The sequence below is a fragment of the Saimiri boliviensis genome, chromosome 15 (genome assembly GCF_048565385.1).
Source record: "Saimiri boliviensis isolate mSaiBol1 chromosome 15, mSaiBol1.pri, whole genome shotgun sequence".
Classification (NCBI taxonomy): domain Eukaryota; kingdom Metazoa; phylum Chordata; class Mammalia; order Primates; family Cebidae; genus Saimiri; species Saimiri boliviensis.
In genome coordinates, this window is record NC_133463.1 from 68,894,913 (window position 1) to 68,912,677 (window position 17,765).

Consider the following 17,765-nt stretch of genomic DNA (forward strand, 5'->3'; position numbering starts at 1 on the left):
GGCCTGTTTTTCTAAAATTAAATTCAGTTGAAGCGGCCATCACCAAGGGTGATGATGACAAGTTCAATGTCAGATGATTTTGGTGTCCCTTGCCCGTGCACCATACCCCCACCACCGCCCCCATCCCAGGGCTTATAGGCAGCCCAGTAAAATGGACTGTGACCAGTATTAGTGACTGGTGCCACTGGCCCTTGTCCAGACAGCCCTGCTGACTGCCCTGTTCCTACCCCTGAACACCTGGGTATGGGTCCTGAGCAGAGTTCACTGGGTGCTCACACTCCCACACGTACAGCCGTGGCCATCCTAGCTTCTGTAGCCTCCAAGAGCTCCACAATCAAGAGGTACACAGGACCCTATGCTGAACCAAACCCGCAGCCTCTCCCTTCCGTCTACAAGGATCTACCCACTTTTAACATCAGGCCCTTCTTCCCTTTAATGTTTTCTTCTTTTGTTTCATTATTTAAGAGCTTTATGGAGATATAGTTCACATACCATACAATTTATCCATGTAAACTGTAGAATTCAGTCGTTTTTTTGTCTATTCACAGAGTTATGTCACTATTACAACAATTTTAGAGCATTTTCATCACCCCTAAGAGAAACCCCATGCCCATCACCAATCACTTCCATGCCCCACCTCACCACCCCTGCTCCCAACCCTAGGTAATCAGTAATCTGCTTGTTTTCTCTGTGGATTTTCCTACTCTGGACATTTCATATAAATGGGCTTTTACATTCTATGGTCTATTCTAGCTAGCTTCTTTCACTTAGCATCATGTTTTCAGGGCTCACCTATGTTGTAGCATGTTATATGTTCCATTTTATGACTGAATAACCTTCTACCATATGGATATATTGAATTATATTCCTTCTTTCATCTGTCTTTTTAAATTAAAAAAATATATATATGTATTTCTTTTTTAGAGACAGGGTCTCACTATGTTGTCCAGGCTGGTCTCAAACTCCTGGGCTCAAGTGATCCTCCTGCCTCAGCCTCCCAAAGTGTTAGGATTACAGGCATGAGCCACCACACCCAGCCTCCTTTCCTCTGTTGATGAACATTGGGGTCCTTCAGTTCTTGAAGCTTCAAGCCACCCTCTCTTCAACTCTTTTCCCTCTGTGGCGCCAGATTACGGACCGCAAACTCACATGCCTGTCAGCCAGGTATTAGGAAGACAGGAAGTAATAAGGATGTGGCAAATGAGTGATTGTGCCCAGTGTAGAACGGGCAGGCTCTACTCAGCTGTGGCCACATGGCCATCTAGACTGGATATGATCAGAGCTTATGATTGTACTGGAGAAGCCAGAGTCCAGAATTTTTTTTTTTTTTTTTTTTTTTTTGTGGGAGTCTTGCCCTATTGCCCAGGCTGGAGTGCAGTGGCATGATCTAGGCCCACTGCAATCTCCACCTCCCGGGTTCAAGCAATTCTCCTGCCTCAGCCTCCCAAGTAGCTGGGATTACAGGCATCTGCCATCATGCCCAACTATTTTTTTTTTTTTTTTTTTTGTATTTTTAGTAGAGATGGGGTTTCACCATGTTGGCCAGGCTAGTCTCAAACTCATGATCTATAATCCCAGCTACTAGGGAGGCTGAGGTAGGAGGATTGCTTAAGGCAACCTGGGCAACAGAGCAAGAATCCATCTCAAAAAAAAAAAAAAAATGCTAAATGCTGAATATGATCCCTGAGTGATGCAGACACATGGCTAATCTCAGGGAGCCTGTGAAGGGTCAGCTGGAAGGGACAGTCACTTGGCAACTCCTGCCATCTCATTTGGCAATGCAAAAAGGCTATTCATCGAGGCTGAGGTGGGCGGATCACAAGGTCAAGAGATCGAGACCATCCTGGCCAACATGGTGAAACCCTGTCTCTACTAAAAATACAAAACTTAGCTGGGCGTGGTGGCATGCGCCTGTGGTCCCAGCTACTCAGGAGGCTGAGGCAGGATAATTGCTTGAAACTGAGAGGCAGAGGTTACAGTGAGCTGAGATCACACCACTGAACTCCAGCCTGGTGCCTGGCGGCAGAGCAAGACTCTGTCTTAAAAAAAAAATGCTATTCATCTTTTCGGAGAAGGAAAGCCCTGTATCTGTGGAAAAGACAAGGGATTTGAAGTCCCAAGTCTAGAATCTAAAGCTCTGGTTTAGGAAGGAGGTGAAATTCCTCTCATTCTTTGGCTCATGAATCTGCTGCAGCAGAAAAAACAAAGCCTGGGCTGATGCCTACATCACATTACTGCCAAATTGGCTTGCAAATTACTGTGGTCTAGTTCAGGATAGACTGTGATCTGCTAGTGTGACCTTGATTATGACTATGACCTCCACCATAGTTGAAAACTGCTGATTTTGGCTGGGCGTAGTGGCACACTCTTATAATCCCAGCACTTTGGGAGGCCGAGGTGGGAGGATCACGAGGTCAGGAGTTCGAGACCAGCCTGACCAACATGGTGAAACCCCATCTGTACTAAAAATACAAAATTTAGCCAGGCGTGGTGGCATGTGCCTATAATCCCAACTACTCAGGAGGCTGAGGCAGAATTGCTTGAACCAGGGAGGCGGAGGTTGCAATGAGCTGAGATGGTACTACTGTACTCCAGCCTAGGTGACACAATGAGACTCCATCTGAAAAAAGAGAAAACTGCTGATTTTATATAAAATGTGCCCTGAATCCATGAGGACAAATCTGTGGAACCAAGAAAAGAGAAACAGTAATAGTGTGATCTTATGTAGAGAAAACATGCTAGTTATGTAGGTTGGGGAGTGGAGAGTATTGAGGTTTACGACAACGGCGAGTGTTTATTGAGTAAATAACCAGTCCGTGTACCACTGCCCACTTTCCATTTTGTTTTGCCTGTGACTATGAAGGAAGTGAGTATTTTTTCAAAGGAAAGCAATTAATAGAACTCAGCATCGGTGTAGTGCCTGGTGTTTGCAAAGAGGTTTTAAATGCCTTATCTAGTTTGAGCCTGTGAGAGTAGGCATTTTTACCTAACTCTTTTACAAAGGAGACATTTATATTGAGACATAGAAGAGGAGAAATTACTTAATTAAAGTATTCCACCAAAGGGACCTATAACTTAAATCTGTATGTTTGATTTCACAGAGACAGTTTTCTAATACTTTTTCCAATACTCTCTAATTTTGTTGCATCTAAGTAATAAGTATAGCTATTTTTGGACTTAATAATGTGTTTAAGTTTATACTGATATTACCCACATAGGAAATAATAAAAGGAAATGATGGTTTCCAAAGTGTTTTAGTATTTTTTACATTCTTCAGTTGAGGGCTCAACACTAATAATTAATAATTGGGAGCAAGTGTGCCTGTGAATTACTGCAATTAGAAGCTCTCTATATGTCACTGATTCTTACAACACTCTTATAAGATAGTTATCACTATTATTACTATTAATTCCTATTTTAGGATTGAGGGAACAAAAGCTCAGAAATTTAAATACGTAGCTTAAGACAGTAAGTTTCTGAGTTATGATTTAAGCTCAATTTTGTAAAACACTAAAACAATTTTAAAAAAAATTATACTGCATTCCAGAAAAAGTGAAGCTCCTTGGAAATTATGGAATCGGAGTCATCAGCTGGACATTTGGGTATATTAAGAATGAAGTTACCTGTTAGGGCTGCACAGTGTCTTTATTAAAGCTCTGTGAAAAACCAGGTGCTGTAACAGATGCTCTTTCTTTGCATTTTTCCTTTAGGTCTGTCAGTTTGTCGTCTCTGTCAATGGGCTCAATGTCCTGCACGTAGACTACCGGACCGTGAGCAATCTGATCCTGACGGGCCCACGGACAATTGTCATGGAAGTCATGGAGGAGTTAGAGTGCTGAGTTCCTGGGCCTCCCAGCCCTCTAGCGGCCTGCGGGTGATCGAAGCCAGAATGACACAAAGCAATGCAATGATGAGATTTCCATGCAAATGGATGGTTGTGGTCCTATGGATCATCTCAGCACATATACATCTAAAGTTGAGTTTTATACACTGAATGTGGAAAAACCGGGTAACATATCTTTTTAATAAGATGTCAGTGTAGAAAACATTTGGGAAACAGAGTTTTCCTACATGGTAGAACTGCCTTACTAGATTTCTATTTGTAGGTCTCGTTCGTTGTTTTTTATCTTAGTTTGCAGAAAGGTATTGAAATGCTTCTCTAGTCCAAACAGCAACACGCGGAAGTCCCCTTCTTCAGAGTCAATAGATTAGTCGTTAAGGGTTTTTAATTGTACTTTCTCCAAAATTAGCATGGATCTATTTAATAGGGAATCTAGATTTCACCAAGATTCAAATTGAAGCAACATCCCAAGGAATAAAACTTGTTCATTGGCATTTTGAAGGGGGTTCTAAAGCATTCGAGTGCTTAAAAGCCATAAAAAGGGATTTCTTAATTCCTGCCTTTAGTGTCAACTTTTAAGTTAGTGCAGGTTTCAGTTGTGGCATTAGCTAAAACAAAAACAAAAAACTAAAAAAGCAAAAACTTGGTGATGCTATGGGCGAGTATAGACAGGGAGAGACTGCATAAAATTGTCCCGATTTTCTCTCTGAGCCTAAAATCATTTTGTTTTATAAATCAGGTATAGCAGCTTTCTAGATTTAATCTTGAATATGTTGAATGTTAAAACAGAGAAGTTTGTATATACAGGTAATTAAAAAATCAACCCTTCTGGCAAGATTTCACTTTGAAGGTGTCTGTTTTTAAGGGAAGTCTAAAACTTTGCTGATACGTGATAAAACTTGAACTCTAAATTGCCTCCTTAGCCTGAATTTTTACTAGCTTTCTAGTGTAACATATTCTAAGGGACATGACCTGCTGCTTATTTGGGGGAAGTATTTTTCACCAAAATGACCATCTTGTGTTTTAACTTTTTAGCTCACTTGTATATATGCATGTTTTCATTTTTGGTCTAGAAAATAGTACATTTCGGGGCTTGGTGTGCAGAGGGAATTCCTCGAAGTGCCAAATTAGGGAGTTAGGGAATATTAAATTCTTCATTCCAAATAATGGATCTGAATGAAGAGGTTAATTTTTTTTATCATGCATTAACAAAATAAAATATGAATATCATATCATAGCCATTTATTTGTATTAGGTTATCATAAATGTATAGGTACTGGTGGAATGGATCTACTGTGCTAAATATGTTATAGATATAGATATATATATTTCTGGTAATCTAACTTTTCTGATTTGTAGCTTTAGTCAGAGAATAGGATTTTGGAGTGACAGAGAATTTCTAACAGTAATATTGTTGTTATACATTTGAGAAACACTATCACCTCTGTGTGGGTGTGCATTTGTACTATATGGCAGGCTCTGTGCATTTAATATCTGTGATATTCTTTAACCCTCATCACCACCTTGCAAGGTAGGTGTTAACATGCACATTTTTTCAGATGTGGAAACTAAGTCTGAGCAAGTTTTAAATTGTCTCTAAGTTCACACAGTTGCAAGCACTACTAAGTGATGGAGGCTGAATGCAAACACAGGTTTAATGCTAAATTCCATGTTACTCCCCTCAGCCTTTCCCCATTTAAGGACCCTATATTGAGGGTTTATTCTGAGCCAGGCTCTGTGCTAAGACTTTCTGCCATTTGTCCTTATTGGCCTGTGAAGTCAACACAATCATTATCTCCACAAATGAGGAAACTGACTCGTAAAGTGGTTAGTCATATGCCTAAGGCCACAGAACTAATAAAGTGGGAAACCTTACCACTGGCTTTAAAAAATTTGTATAGCATCTTTAAAAGATGAGTCTTAACTGCTTTCTGTCCTCAGGTATTCATTAAGTGACAAAAGAAGAAGGAACGCCTTTCCAGAAATGGCATCTTCTTCTTGCCTGCTTTACCCGTTATCTTGGACCCTGGCATAACACAACTTCCCTTTAGCCAACCTAAGCACCAGAGGAGCATCCCTCCGTATCGATTGCACACAACCTCCTCTTGCCTGTGAGGAAGGAAGGAAAGAAGGAAGGGAGGATTTCCGTCTTTGGTTCCCATCACCCTAGGTTTAAAGGCCAAATCCCAGGGAATCTCTTAAGGCCATGAGAGATTTCCCTTAGCTAATCCTCCAGCCCACCCCTGATATCTTTACTCAGCAATTAAAATGACTACCCCTACTTCCCCGGGGGCCCTATCTCACTCCCTCCAGCCTTTGCACATGTACTTTCTTTTTCGTGGAAAGAAGAATGTTCTGTCTTACTGTTGCCTGGAAAATTCTTTCTTCATATAAATTCCCGTTAGAAATTATCTCCTCTGGGAAGCCTTCACCAACTCCCCAGTTCTAGTGCTAGGATTGATGCCTCTTTTCTAAATTCCCGTGGATCCTGAAGTCCTCCCCATGCCCGGTTAGAGCACTGATGACATTTACTTTGAAATTTCCCCGTTACTGTCTGTTTGCCTTAGTAGACTCTAAGCATATTCAGAGCAGGGGCTGTCTTACTATCCAGGGTAATCTCTTCACCTAGCACAATTCCTGCCACGGAGCAGTGTGTCAGCTCTCCATTGTTGTCTAAAAACCCACCTCAAGGGTGGGGCACAGTGGCTGACTCCTGTAATCCTAGCACTTTGGGAGGCCAAGGCAGGTGGATCACTTGAGGCCAGGAGTTCAAGATCAGCCTGTCCAACATGGCGAAACCCCATCTCTAATAAAAAAAAAACCAGAAAAATTAGCTGGGTGTGGTGGCATGCACCTGTAATCCCAGCTACTTGGGAGGCTGAGGTGGGAGAATCACTTGAACCAACGAGACGGAGGCTGCAGTGAGCTGAGATCAAGCCACAGTACTCCAGCCTGGGCAACAGAGAGAGACTCTGACTCAAAATAAATAAATAAATAAATAAATAGGGAAATACATTAAAAGAGAAAAAAAACCCAGTCAAGTGCAGTGGCTCATGCCTGTAATTCCAGCACTTTGGGAGGCCGAGGCAGGTGGATCACTTGAGGTCAGGAGTTTGAGACTAGCCTGGCCAGCATGGTGATTTTCCAGGCCTTTGTGTTTATGTTTTTGCTACAGAGATGAAAGTAGTTTTTGTTTATTCTCTAACATATTAGCATAGGGTGCACAAATTGAAAGCCATGTTCCCTTGTAGAAAGAAAAATGCTGTTGCCTTTTGGGTTGATTCTATTGTCTGATGTTTTATTAATCTCTGTTAAATAATTGTGTAAATTAATCTAGAGACTAGTTGAGAAATGGTGGATAACATGAAGAAGATACCATCTTGGCATACATTAGATGTGATCAACTTCACACTATCATATAAAAGGTGGCTGCATCGGAGAGACAGGAATTAATATTAAAAATGATTTCAGGCCGGGCGCGGTGGCTCAAGCCTGTAATCCCAGCACTTTGGGAGGCTGAGGCGGGTGGATCACGAGGTCAAGAGATCGAGACCATCCTGGTCAACATGGTGAAACCCCGTCTCTACTAAAGATACAAAAAATTAGCTGGGCATGGTGGCGCATGCCTGTAATCCCAGCTACTCAGGAGGCTGAGGCAGGAGAATTGCCTGAACCCAGGAGACGGAGGTCGTGGTGAGCCGAGATCGCACCATTGCACTCCAGCCTGGGTAACAAGAGCGAAACTCCGTCTCAAAAAAAAAAAAAAAAAGATTTCAGTTCAGATTGATATCTTACATTTCCAAATATTCTTTTCTTTCAATGTGGTATAAGTAATCTGCTTAAGTCCTATTTTAGTCTGGGCACAGTGGCTCACACCTGTAATCCTAGCATTTTTGGAGGCTGAGATGGTAGGATTACTGAAGCCCAGGAATTTGAGACCAGCCTAGGCAACATAGTGAGACCCCCATCTTTACAGAAAATAAAAAATTAGCCAGGCGTGATGGCACGCACCTGTAGTCCTAGCTACTTAAAGGCTGAGAAGGGAGGATAGCTTGAGCCTGGGAGGTTAAAGCTGCAGTGAGCTGTGATTACACTACTGCACTCCAGCTTGGAAAATAGAGCAAGACACTGTTTCAAAAAAAGTCAAAGACCTGTTTTAAACTGGTGATATTAGCTATTCTCTCCTGTTGACTATTAATCTTGTTTCATTTTTTATAAATAATAAGAATGACTAAAACACTTCCATTTTGCTAGTTGGCTGAAATCTATTGATGTAATTGACCATGGTTTTACTCACTTATTAAGGCAGAATTTCAGATGTGATGTGTTTTTCTTCGGTTCAGTACCAAAAGGACAAATCTGCCATGTACGAAAATGAAGTTTGTCATCAAAGACAGCATCTGGTATTGTCAAATGCATTAATAAACAATAAAGATACTTAACATATATCTTTATTTTAAAATTAGGTTGAAATTTACTCGCTTCTCTTATGAATATTTATGCCATAATACTTAAAATTATTGTATGAAAACACAGGTGTATAGCATGAAAATAAATGTGACTTTTTTAAAACAATGACTTTAGGGTTTCAGCTTTTCCTGTCTTTTAAAACAAATTAGCCATTTTTTATCCTAAGAAAGGATTATGTTATAAAGCTGACCTATTACTAGCTTATCAGAAAAAACACATGGGTCTCATATCTGATTCTCCTATGTAGCCAAAAGTGCCATTTGTAAGTTTACTTAATGATGGATATTTTCTGAAGTTATTTTGCCTGGAAAACAAATAGTGCATTAAAAAGCTTTTTCTGGTACTCTGCTGGATTCAGAATCATTTTCTCCCTACCTAGATCAGTACTGATGGGTGTCATAGAATATTCTATATGGAAAAATACTGTGTGCTTGTTTATTACTGAGGGACAATGTGAATTTTTTCCCCAATGAATTAGGAAGGAAATCAGTTACATAATTTCATGTGTGTTGTATGGGTTACTGTAAAGTGTTGGGGTGAGAGGTTATTCAGACTACACTCAAAATTACCCAAAAATACTTTTGAATTTTCTATAATTTATTCACTCATTCATTCTTTCATTCAGGTAACCTTACTAAGGACTTGGGTTTTGCTGGATGTTGTATACATGTACTATAAATACAAAAATGAGTATACCTGCCCCTGGAACCAAATAATCCTTCAAGAGTCACCTTTGAATCTATCTCCTAGAAGTCTCCACATACGGGGGGAAATAAAAAATCATGGTGTTAAAACAGGTGGTTTAACACCTGTTAATGCTAGAAACCACCATCCAACCCAAGCACCAGAATACAGACAATTCTTTATACTTAACTGTATTTTTTTTCCCCCAGCCACTTTACCTTATCCAAGGAAAACACAATGTTGAACACTGAGTTTATAATTTTCTTGCTTTTTTTTGTTGTTGTTCTTCAGGGTTGTTTATTTTATTTATTTTTGTTTTCTTGTTTTTTAATTTTTTTAGTTTTGTTTTTGGTGCCATGACTTGGATGTTTATGTTTTTTAAAAATGAATTTCATTTAAAAAGCACCAATTTTTATATAATCTTCTAGGACTTGGTTGTTTTCATCTAGTATTAATAGAATTAAGTTTCTTTCAAATGTTTGTGTATAGTTGTGATTCATTCATCACAGCTTCATAAATTTCCAGACCACCAATTATTTATCTGTTTTCTTGTCTATGGGCTTTTGGGTGGTTTCCACTGTTGTTGTCATAAGTGGGGTTATTACGAACATTCTCATAACATCTCTTGAGAGTCCAAGTGAAGGAGTTTCCCTTAGGAATCCACTTAGGAGAAAAATTGCTGAGTCATAAGAAATGTGAATGCTCAACATTACAAAGTCACATCTAACCAGCCTCCAAATTGGTTGAAGTAAACCATAAAAGTGATGTTTAGGCTGGGCGCAGGGGCTCATGCTTGTAATCCCAGAATTTTGGGAGGTCAAGGCAAGTGGATCACTTGAGGTCAGGGGTTCAAGACAAGCCTGGACAACATGATGAAACCCCATCTTTTCTAACAATACAAAAAGTAGCCAGGCGTGGTGGCATGCGCCTGTAGTCCCAGCTACTGGGGAGGCTGAGGCAGGAGAATCTCTTGAACCCAGGAGGCAGAGGTTGCAGGGAGCCAAGTTTGCACCACTGCACTCCGGCCTGGGAGACAGTGCAAGACTCTGTCTAAAAAAAATAAAGTGATGTATAGTAATCAATATCTTCTCCAACACAATGTTTGAAACTTCTTAATTTTAATCAAATGGATCTTTACTTTGTCAGTGATAATGAGGATTCTACGTTGCTGCAAAGTTAGTAAACTTTAAAGCACAGAAACCCTAAGAAGTACTTTGTCATTTGTCAATAACTTACTACATTATTGTCTTTATAATATCCAGGATGTCTTGAAACTTTTATCTTACAACTCTGCGACTTGAGTGAGGCCTGGATTGCAGGGAATTGGTAAGACATATTCAGAAGCATGCAACAAATGATTTCTTAAGTGTCTATCATGGCCTGTCACTTAATGTCTGGCCAACAGACACCATTCCCATTACAATCTATAAAAACAGCAGCTTCTGAGTTATAAAGTGCAGCAGCCCTGAGCAAAAGCCTCTGCAAACCTGATGTTTTGAGTTAATGCCTGAAGTATGGAAATGAGCCAGCACTAGAGAAATCTGGAAGAAAGCATTGCAGGCAGAGAAAACAGGAAGTCTAAAGGAACCAAGACTGTAAAGGTCATAGTGGTTAAGAGCATGGGCTCTGGGGACATAAAGTCCAGGTTCAGGCCGGGTGTGGTGGTTCACATCTGTAATCCCAGCACTTTGGGATGTTGAGGCGGGCAGATCACCTGAGGTCAGGAATTTGAGACTAGCTGGCCAACATGGTGAAACCCCATCTCTACTAAAAATGCAAAAATTAGTCTGGGTGTGGTGACTCAGTAATCCCAGTGCTTTGGAAGGCTGAGGCTGGTGAATCATGAAGTCGGGAGTTTGAGACCAGTCTAGCCAACATGGTAAAACCCTGTTTCTACTAAAAATACAGAAGATTAGCTGGGTGTAGTGGCGGGCACCTGTAACCCCAGCTACTTGGGAAGCTGAGGCAGGAGAATCTCTTGAACCTGGGAGGCAGAGGTTGCAGTGAACCAAGATCGTGCCACTGCTCTCCAGCCTGGGCAACAGAGTGAGACTCCATCTCAAAAAAAACAAAAACAAATAACAAAAATAGAAAAATTAGCTGGGAGTGGTGGCAGGCTTCTGTAATCCTAGCTACTCTGGAGACTGAAGCAGAAGAATCACTTGAACCCAGTGGAGATTGCAGTGGGCTAAGATCATGCCACTACACTCCAGCCTGCGCAACAGAGAGAGACTTCATCTTAAAAGCAAAAATGAATAAATAAAGTCCAGGTTCGTATTCCTGCTGTAACAATCAGGAGCACATCCAGTTACTCAAACTTTCCAGGCATCAGCTTGTCCTTATCTGTAAAAGGGGGATAGCAGTGCCTACTCCATTGACAGTGAGGGTTAGATTAGATGACGCATGTAAAATGTTTATCCCTGTGCCTGACCCGTAGTACCTAATCAATAATTAATTGAATGTTTTTCTCATTTTTGTACCTACTAAACAAAAGAGAAAATGTACTCTGGAGAAGTGATTTGTCCCAAAACTCAAACGAACTGATGTGTATCTGGGACTGAAATTTGTGCTCAGAAATTCTCAGTCCAATGCTTTTTTCTGCACATTGTTCTGCACTTTAGTTTTCTCATTTTTAAGTGGGATAATAATCTCATATGAAATATTATTGTAGTCTGTTATTAAGGCCAATGAATTAATACATGTAAAGCTTTAGTACAGTATCTGACACACAGTAGGTGCTCCAAAATTAACTACTGTATTGCTATCATTATAAATACCATACCATATTAATTACACATTATCTTGACAGGTTCACACGAATACACAAGAACATTACATTGTCTATACATTTATATCTTCACTGGCAATATGCATTTTATCATAAGACAATAATACAAGTGTGATATTGTTGGTCTCTCTGTCCCCACCCAAATCTCATCTTAATTTGAAATTTCCACTTATCCAAAAGAGGGAGGTGATTGGCTCATGGGAGCGATTTCTCCATGCTGTTCTCAGGATAGTGAGTGAGTTCTCATGGGATCTGATGGTTTATAAGGGGCTTTTCCCCCTTTGCTGCCTCTTCTCCCTCCTGGTGCGTTAAGAAGAAGGTGATTACATCCCCTTCCACCATGATTCTAAGTTTCCTGAGGCCTCCCCAGTCATGCTGAACTGTGAGTCAATTAAATCTCTTTCCATTATAAATTACCCAGTCTTGGGCAGTATCTTTATAGCATGTGAGAACAGACTAATACACTGGCAATATACATTTTAGTTGTTATCGTTGTCATAAGACAATACTACAAGTATTAGAAAAATACATATAATAAACTCTATATTCAATTGAGTACAGTAACAGAAATCACCCATTCTGTTGCTTTCCTTGTATTCCTCAGGTACTGAGAAAGGGATTCATGGCTTGGTAGAAAATATAGCTCTGGATTTCTTTCTTTCTTTCTTTCTCTTCTTCTTCTTCTTCTTTTTTTTTTTTTTTTTTTTTTTTTTTTTTTTTTTTTGATGGAGTCTTGCTCTGTCACAGTGGCACGGTCTCGGCTAACTGCAACCTCCACCTCCCTGGTTCAAACAATTCCCCTGCCTCAGCCTTCCATGTAGCTGGGGTTACAGGCACTCACTACCACACGCAGCTAATTTCTGTATTTTTAGTAAAGATGGGGTGTCACCATGTGGTTCAGGCTGGTCTCGAACTCCTGACCTCAGGCTATCCTCCTGCCTTGGCCTCCCAAAGTGCTGGGATTATAGGCGTGAGCCACTGCATCTGGGCAGCTGTGGAATTCTGGCTATAAACTGGCAGAAGGCAAAAATGATTTTGCCTTGGATCCTTATTCAGCTACCTAGCTTTTAAAACTAAAAATTATAAGTAAATAACTTCCCAAACAATTTTTAAAGCTTAAAATGTCACACAGAATAATTTTAAAACACTGCTTAATATTATTTACTTATCACCCTATCAGACTCCCTGTCAGGCAGTTTTATAGCCTGTTAGAAAAGCAATCAGAGTAATCAACATTTATATGCTATGTGTTTTATACAGCAAACACTCTTTTGCAGGGTATTTTGGAGATTTCATTTTGATAACAAAGGAGGTTCTTGTCCTGAACACACCTTAATTAAGACATTATTTATTTGTCTTTTGAGGGCGACCTCCTAAGCCTACAGGTTTTGGAGATTCATGCCAGAATTATGTAAGCAACACCACCCCTCTGCGCTTCTGTCAGCACAAGCTTTCTGCGGTCAGAGAGGAAGCACAGGCTGCTGCGTGCCGTGTACATCTGACGAAGGCGCTGAGCAAAATAAAGCGTGCTCTGTAAAGAACTTGGCTCAAGTGTCTATTTTCTTACTTCAGGACTTGACAACTCTTCTTCTTTTGCATGTCATTCTGCTTACGTGACTTTTCCTCTTCGCCTCTTGGGACTCCCTACCTTATTCTAAAATGTGCTTTTCTCCCTTGGGATTAAATACTACATTTTTTGAAGCCTGAAATGACTGGGTCCATAGAGGCCAATTCGTAATCGAAACTTAGTATAGGTGGTCACTGATACCTCTTGAGATGCAATCCCGGAGGACGGAAGAAAGAGAAAGGGAAGATGTATGCTCTGTTACCTCAATTTTTTAAAAATTTATTTTATGGCATTTTAGATTTTGGGGTACATGTGAAGAACATGCAAGATTGTTGCATAGGTACACACGTGGCAGTGTGATTTGCTGCCTTCCTTCCCCTCACCTGTATCTGGCATTTCTCCCCATGCTATCCCTCCCCCTGCTGTCCCTCCCCTATTTCCCCACAAAAGACCCCAGTGTGTAGTGCTCCCCTCCCTGTGTCCATGTATTCTCATTGTTCAACACCCACCTATGAGTGAGACCATGCGGTGTTTGATTTTCTGCTCTTGTGTCAGTTTGCTGAGAATGATGGTTTCCAGGTTCATCCAAGTCCCTACAAAGGACATGAACTCATCGTTTTTGATGGCTGCATAATATTCCATGGCATATATGTACCACATTTTCCCTGTCCAGTCTATCATCGATGGGCATTTGGGTTGGTTCCAGGTCTTTGCTATTGTAAACAGTGCTGCAAGGAACATTCATGTGCATGTGTCCTTATAGTAGAACGATTTATAATCCTTTGGATATATACCCAGTAATGGGATTGCTGGGTCAAATGGAATTTCTACTTCTAGGTCCTTGAGGAATCGCCACACTGTCTTCCACAATAGTTGAACTAATTTTGTTTGTTTGTGTTTTGAGACCGAGTCTCCCTCTGTTGCCCAGGCTGGAGTGCAGTGGTGTGATCTCAGCTCACTGAAATCTCCACCCCCGCCTCCCAGGTTCAAGCAATTCTCTTGCCTCAGCCTCCTGAGTAGCTGGGATTACAGGCACCTGCCACCACGCCCAGCTAGTTTTTGTATTTTTAGTAGAGACAGGGTTTCACCATGTTGGCCAGGCTGGTCTCAAACTCCTGGGCTGCAACGATCTACTCACCTTGGCGTCCCAAAGTGCTGGAATTACAGGCATCAGACACCACACCCGGTCTGTTACCTCAGTTCTGAAAACGTGTGGGTAAGTGTGAGCCCAGGTTTTAAAAGATTTGACTATTTCTGCAGCTGTGAAAGGTAAGGAGGTAGAATACTAGCCCCTGCTCTTGACCCGAAAACACATGGATAAAGTGACACGGAATATCAAGGCTAGTTAATTATTAAGCAGAGGGACTCCCAGGTCTGGTATGTAGCAGCAGCAAATGAGGGAAACAACCATGAGAAGCGCTAAAGAAAATGGGAGTCACCAAATGTCAGACCAGCCTGTCTGTGTTAGAGAAAGACCCCTGTTTTATCAGATTTTCTCTTGGCCATCCTGGTCCACACAAAATGTTAACAACTTTCTAGTGTTTTCATGTTTGATGTAGAATGAAAGGAGGTAGGATCCCATATCGTGTCATTAAAATATGTATTATTTTTTTATTGCAAGCACAGGATAATCCACTCATTCAATTCCCTGCTTACCCACCCACCTTCTTTGTTTTCCTTCTTCTCATCAGTACTTCACACCTCCCAACTTATTTTTGTTTGTTTTCTATATATTTCCCTGCACATAGTAGGTGGTCACTTCTCAACTTACTACATAAATGGAAACAAAAATATAAAATCATAGACTTTTTTTTTTTTTTTTTTTTTGGAGACGGAGTCTCACTCTGTTGCCCAGGCTGGAATGCAGTGGCGTGATCTCAGCTCACTGCAACCTCTGCCTCCTGGGTTCAAGTGATTCTCCTGCCTCAGCCTCCTGAGTAGCTGGGATTACAGGCACATGCCACCATGCCTGGCTACTTTTTGTATTTTTAGTGGAGACGGGGTTTCACTATGTTGGTCAGGCTGGTCTTGAACTCCTGACCTCAAGCGATCCCCCTGCCTCACTCTCCTAAAGTGTTGGGATTACAGGCATGAGCCACTGTGCCTGGACCTCACTTTCTTGGTGTTGCTGTTGGGGACCACGCTCAGCTGCCTCCTGAGCAGAAGGGTTCTAGGGCTCGTTCCTCTGACTCGGTTGCTGCCGTCCCATCCTTGCTTTTCTTCTGCAGGCATTGGTGATCTCACCTGCTTTCCTCTTTCTTCTCCACATCACTCCCTATCATTTGGTTCATTGCTGAGTTTTCCTTGCTCCCATACTGCAGGTGTAGTAGCTTATTTTTCAGATTCCTTTGTAGGTTTTATTCTGGAAGCCAACACCCAGACCCTTTCTTTTTATCCATGCATTTTGTTTCATTTCATTCAACACAATGATTGATGCCTTGATTTGCTGGACACCTTTGCTGTGGTAAATATTAAGTTGTAACACCACAGGCGGGCAACCAAAAGTAACTGGCAAGTCTCGGAGCTCTGCAGGGATTGGAACTGCATCAGTGAATTCTTATATCCCTAGGCCTAAAAATGTCAGCACAAAGCCTCTTGATGAGCATTTGTTAGTGAAAGTGTGTGTTTGTAAACATTTCTCCAGATTTGTAAATATCCCTTGTCTTTCCTGAAACTAAGTGAGACTAGCATTGAAGTCTTGCTGAAGTCTGTTTCTTGCCTCAGATAGCCTCTAAGAGGCATTCTCCTCTCCTTTTCATCAATTCCTGGAAGCGAGCTTGTGTCTTCTCTTTCCTTAGGTCCTTCTTAAGACACCAACAGGGCCAGACTGACATCTGGTGGAGGACAGGAGACCTTTAATTTGGTGTCTTTCTTAGAGTTTAGAGAGAAGAAAGTATGGGTTGACCTCAAGGATGGAGGAGGACAGAGACCTTTTTTTTTTAGATCTGAGGTCACTGAACCACCATAAAATGAATCGAGCCAAATCCTCAGGATTCCAGACTCTAACAAGTTCCTCACTGACAATAGCAATAGTTATTGAATGTCTATGATGTGCCGTGCACATGCTAAGTCTTTTATGTACTGTGAAAGGAAAATATTCTGGGCCCCCAAAATGACTCAGGAAAACTCAAGCTGGAAACGGTTTAGGGCAAACCTGCCTCCCCTTCTATTCAAAGTCACCCCTCTGCTTACTGAGATAGATGCATGTCTGATTTGCCTCCTGTGGAAAGGCTAATCAGAAACTCAAAAGATTGCAACCATTTGTGTCTCACCTGTCTGTGACCTGGAAGCTCCCTCCTCACTGTGAGTCTTCCTGCCTTTGCTTCAAGTAGTCCCACTTTTCCAGAACGAACCAATGGACTTCTTACATATGACGATTGATGTGTCATGTCTCCCTAAAATGTATAAAACTAAGCTGTGCCCTGAACACCTTGATCACACGTCCTCAGGACCTCTTGAGGCTGTGTCAAGGACGTGTCCTCAACCTCAGCAAAATAAACTTTCTAAATTAACTGAGACCTGTCTCAGATGTTCTGGGCTCACAGCACATTATTAAGTACATTGTTTACTTTGTGTACATAGTCCCATGTAGTCACTTTTTTTTTTTTTTTTGAGACGGAGTCTCATTCTGTTCGCCAGGCTGGAGTGCAGTGGCATGATCTCGGCTTACTGCAACCTCTGCTTCCCAGGTTCAAGTGATTCCCCTGCTTCGGCCTCCCAAGAAGCTGGGACTACAGGTGCACGTGGTATGCCCAGCTAATTTTTGTATTTTTAGTAGAAATAGGGTTTCACCATATTGGCCAGGCTGGTCTTGAACTCCCAACCTTATGATTCACCCACCGCGGCCTCCCAAAGTGTTGGAATTACAGTTGTGAGCCACTGCGCCCAGCTGGTGTGTTGGGCCTTCCTTATGTCAATGAGAGGTCCAGAAGAATGCGTTGGAGTTTTTCTTTAGGTGATATATCATCCAGCCAGTTTAACAAGTTACTGGCTACCCTAGACTTTTATCAGGAGAGAAAGTGGCTGTGAACAATTCAAGATTATTAGTGCCCAGAGCAAGAACAGCTCAATGGCTGTGAACATTTATGGCTGCTTAATATAATGCATGTAATTGTTAGGGGGCTTCCTGATTCCGGCCCCTTCCCAGTTGTCACACCACCCTTTAGCCAATTTCAGCCAGGGGCTGAAGTACTCTCTTCTTATTCGTTGGAAATGGCTTCTGTTCACATCAACTACATCATGGATGACTTTGGATGATGTAAACCTCTTAATATGAAAAAAGATTAAGTCCAGAAACAAAGCATGCATTGGTTCCTCTGGCAACTCTGGTGAGCTCAGACAATCAGAGGGTCTGTAAGGGCTGATACCACCCCTTGCATGAACAGATACTGCCTGTCATTTGCCCCCGCTCCTAA

At 41.4% G+C, this 17,765-nt stretch overlaps 1 protein-coding gene across 2 annotated transcripts in view; it reads left to right on the plus strand.

The window, feature by feature from the left end:
- DEPTOR (DEP domain containing MTOR interacting protein) overlaps positions 1-8,652 on the plus strand; it is a 193,085-nt gene extending 184,433 nt beyond the window's left edge. For both annotated transcript variants that reach the window (XM_003933101.4, XM_074387085.1), the window contains exon 9: positions 3,711-8,652. In XM_003933101.4, coding sequence (XP_003933150.1) covers positions 3,711-3,839 — 129 coding nt within the window. In that variant the 3' untranslated portion in view covers positions 3,840-8,652. The remainder of the gene's footprint in view (positions 1-3,710) is intronic.
- The last annotated feature ends 9,113 nt before the right edge of the window (positions 8,653-17,765 follow it).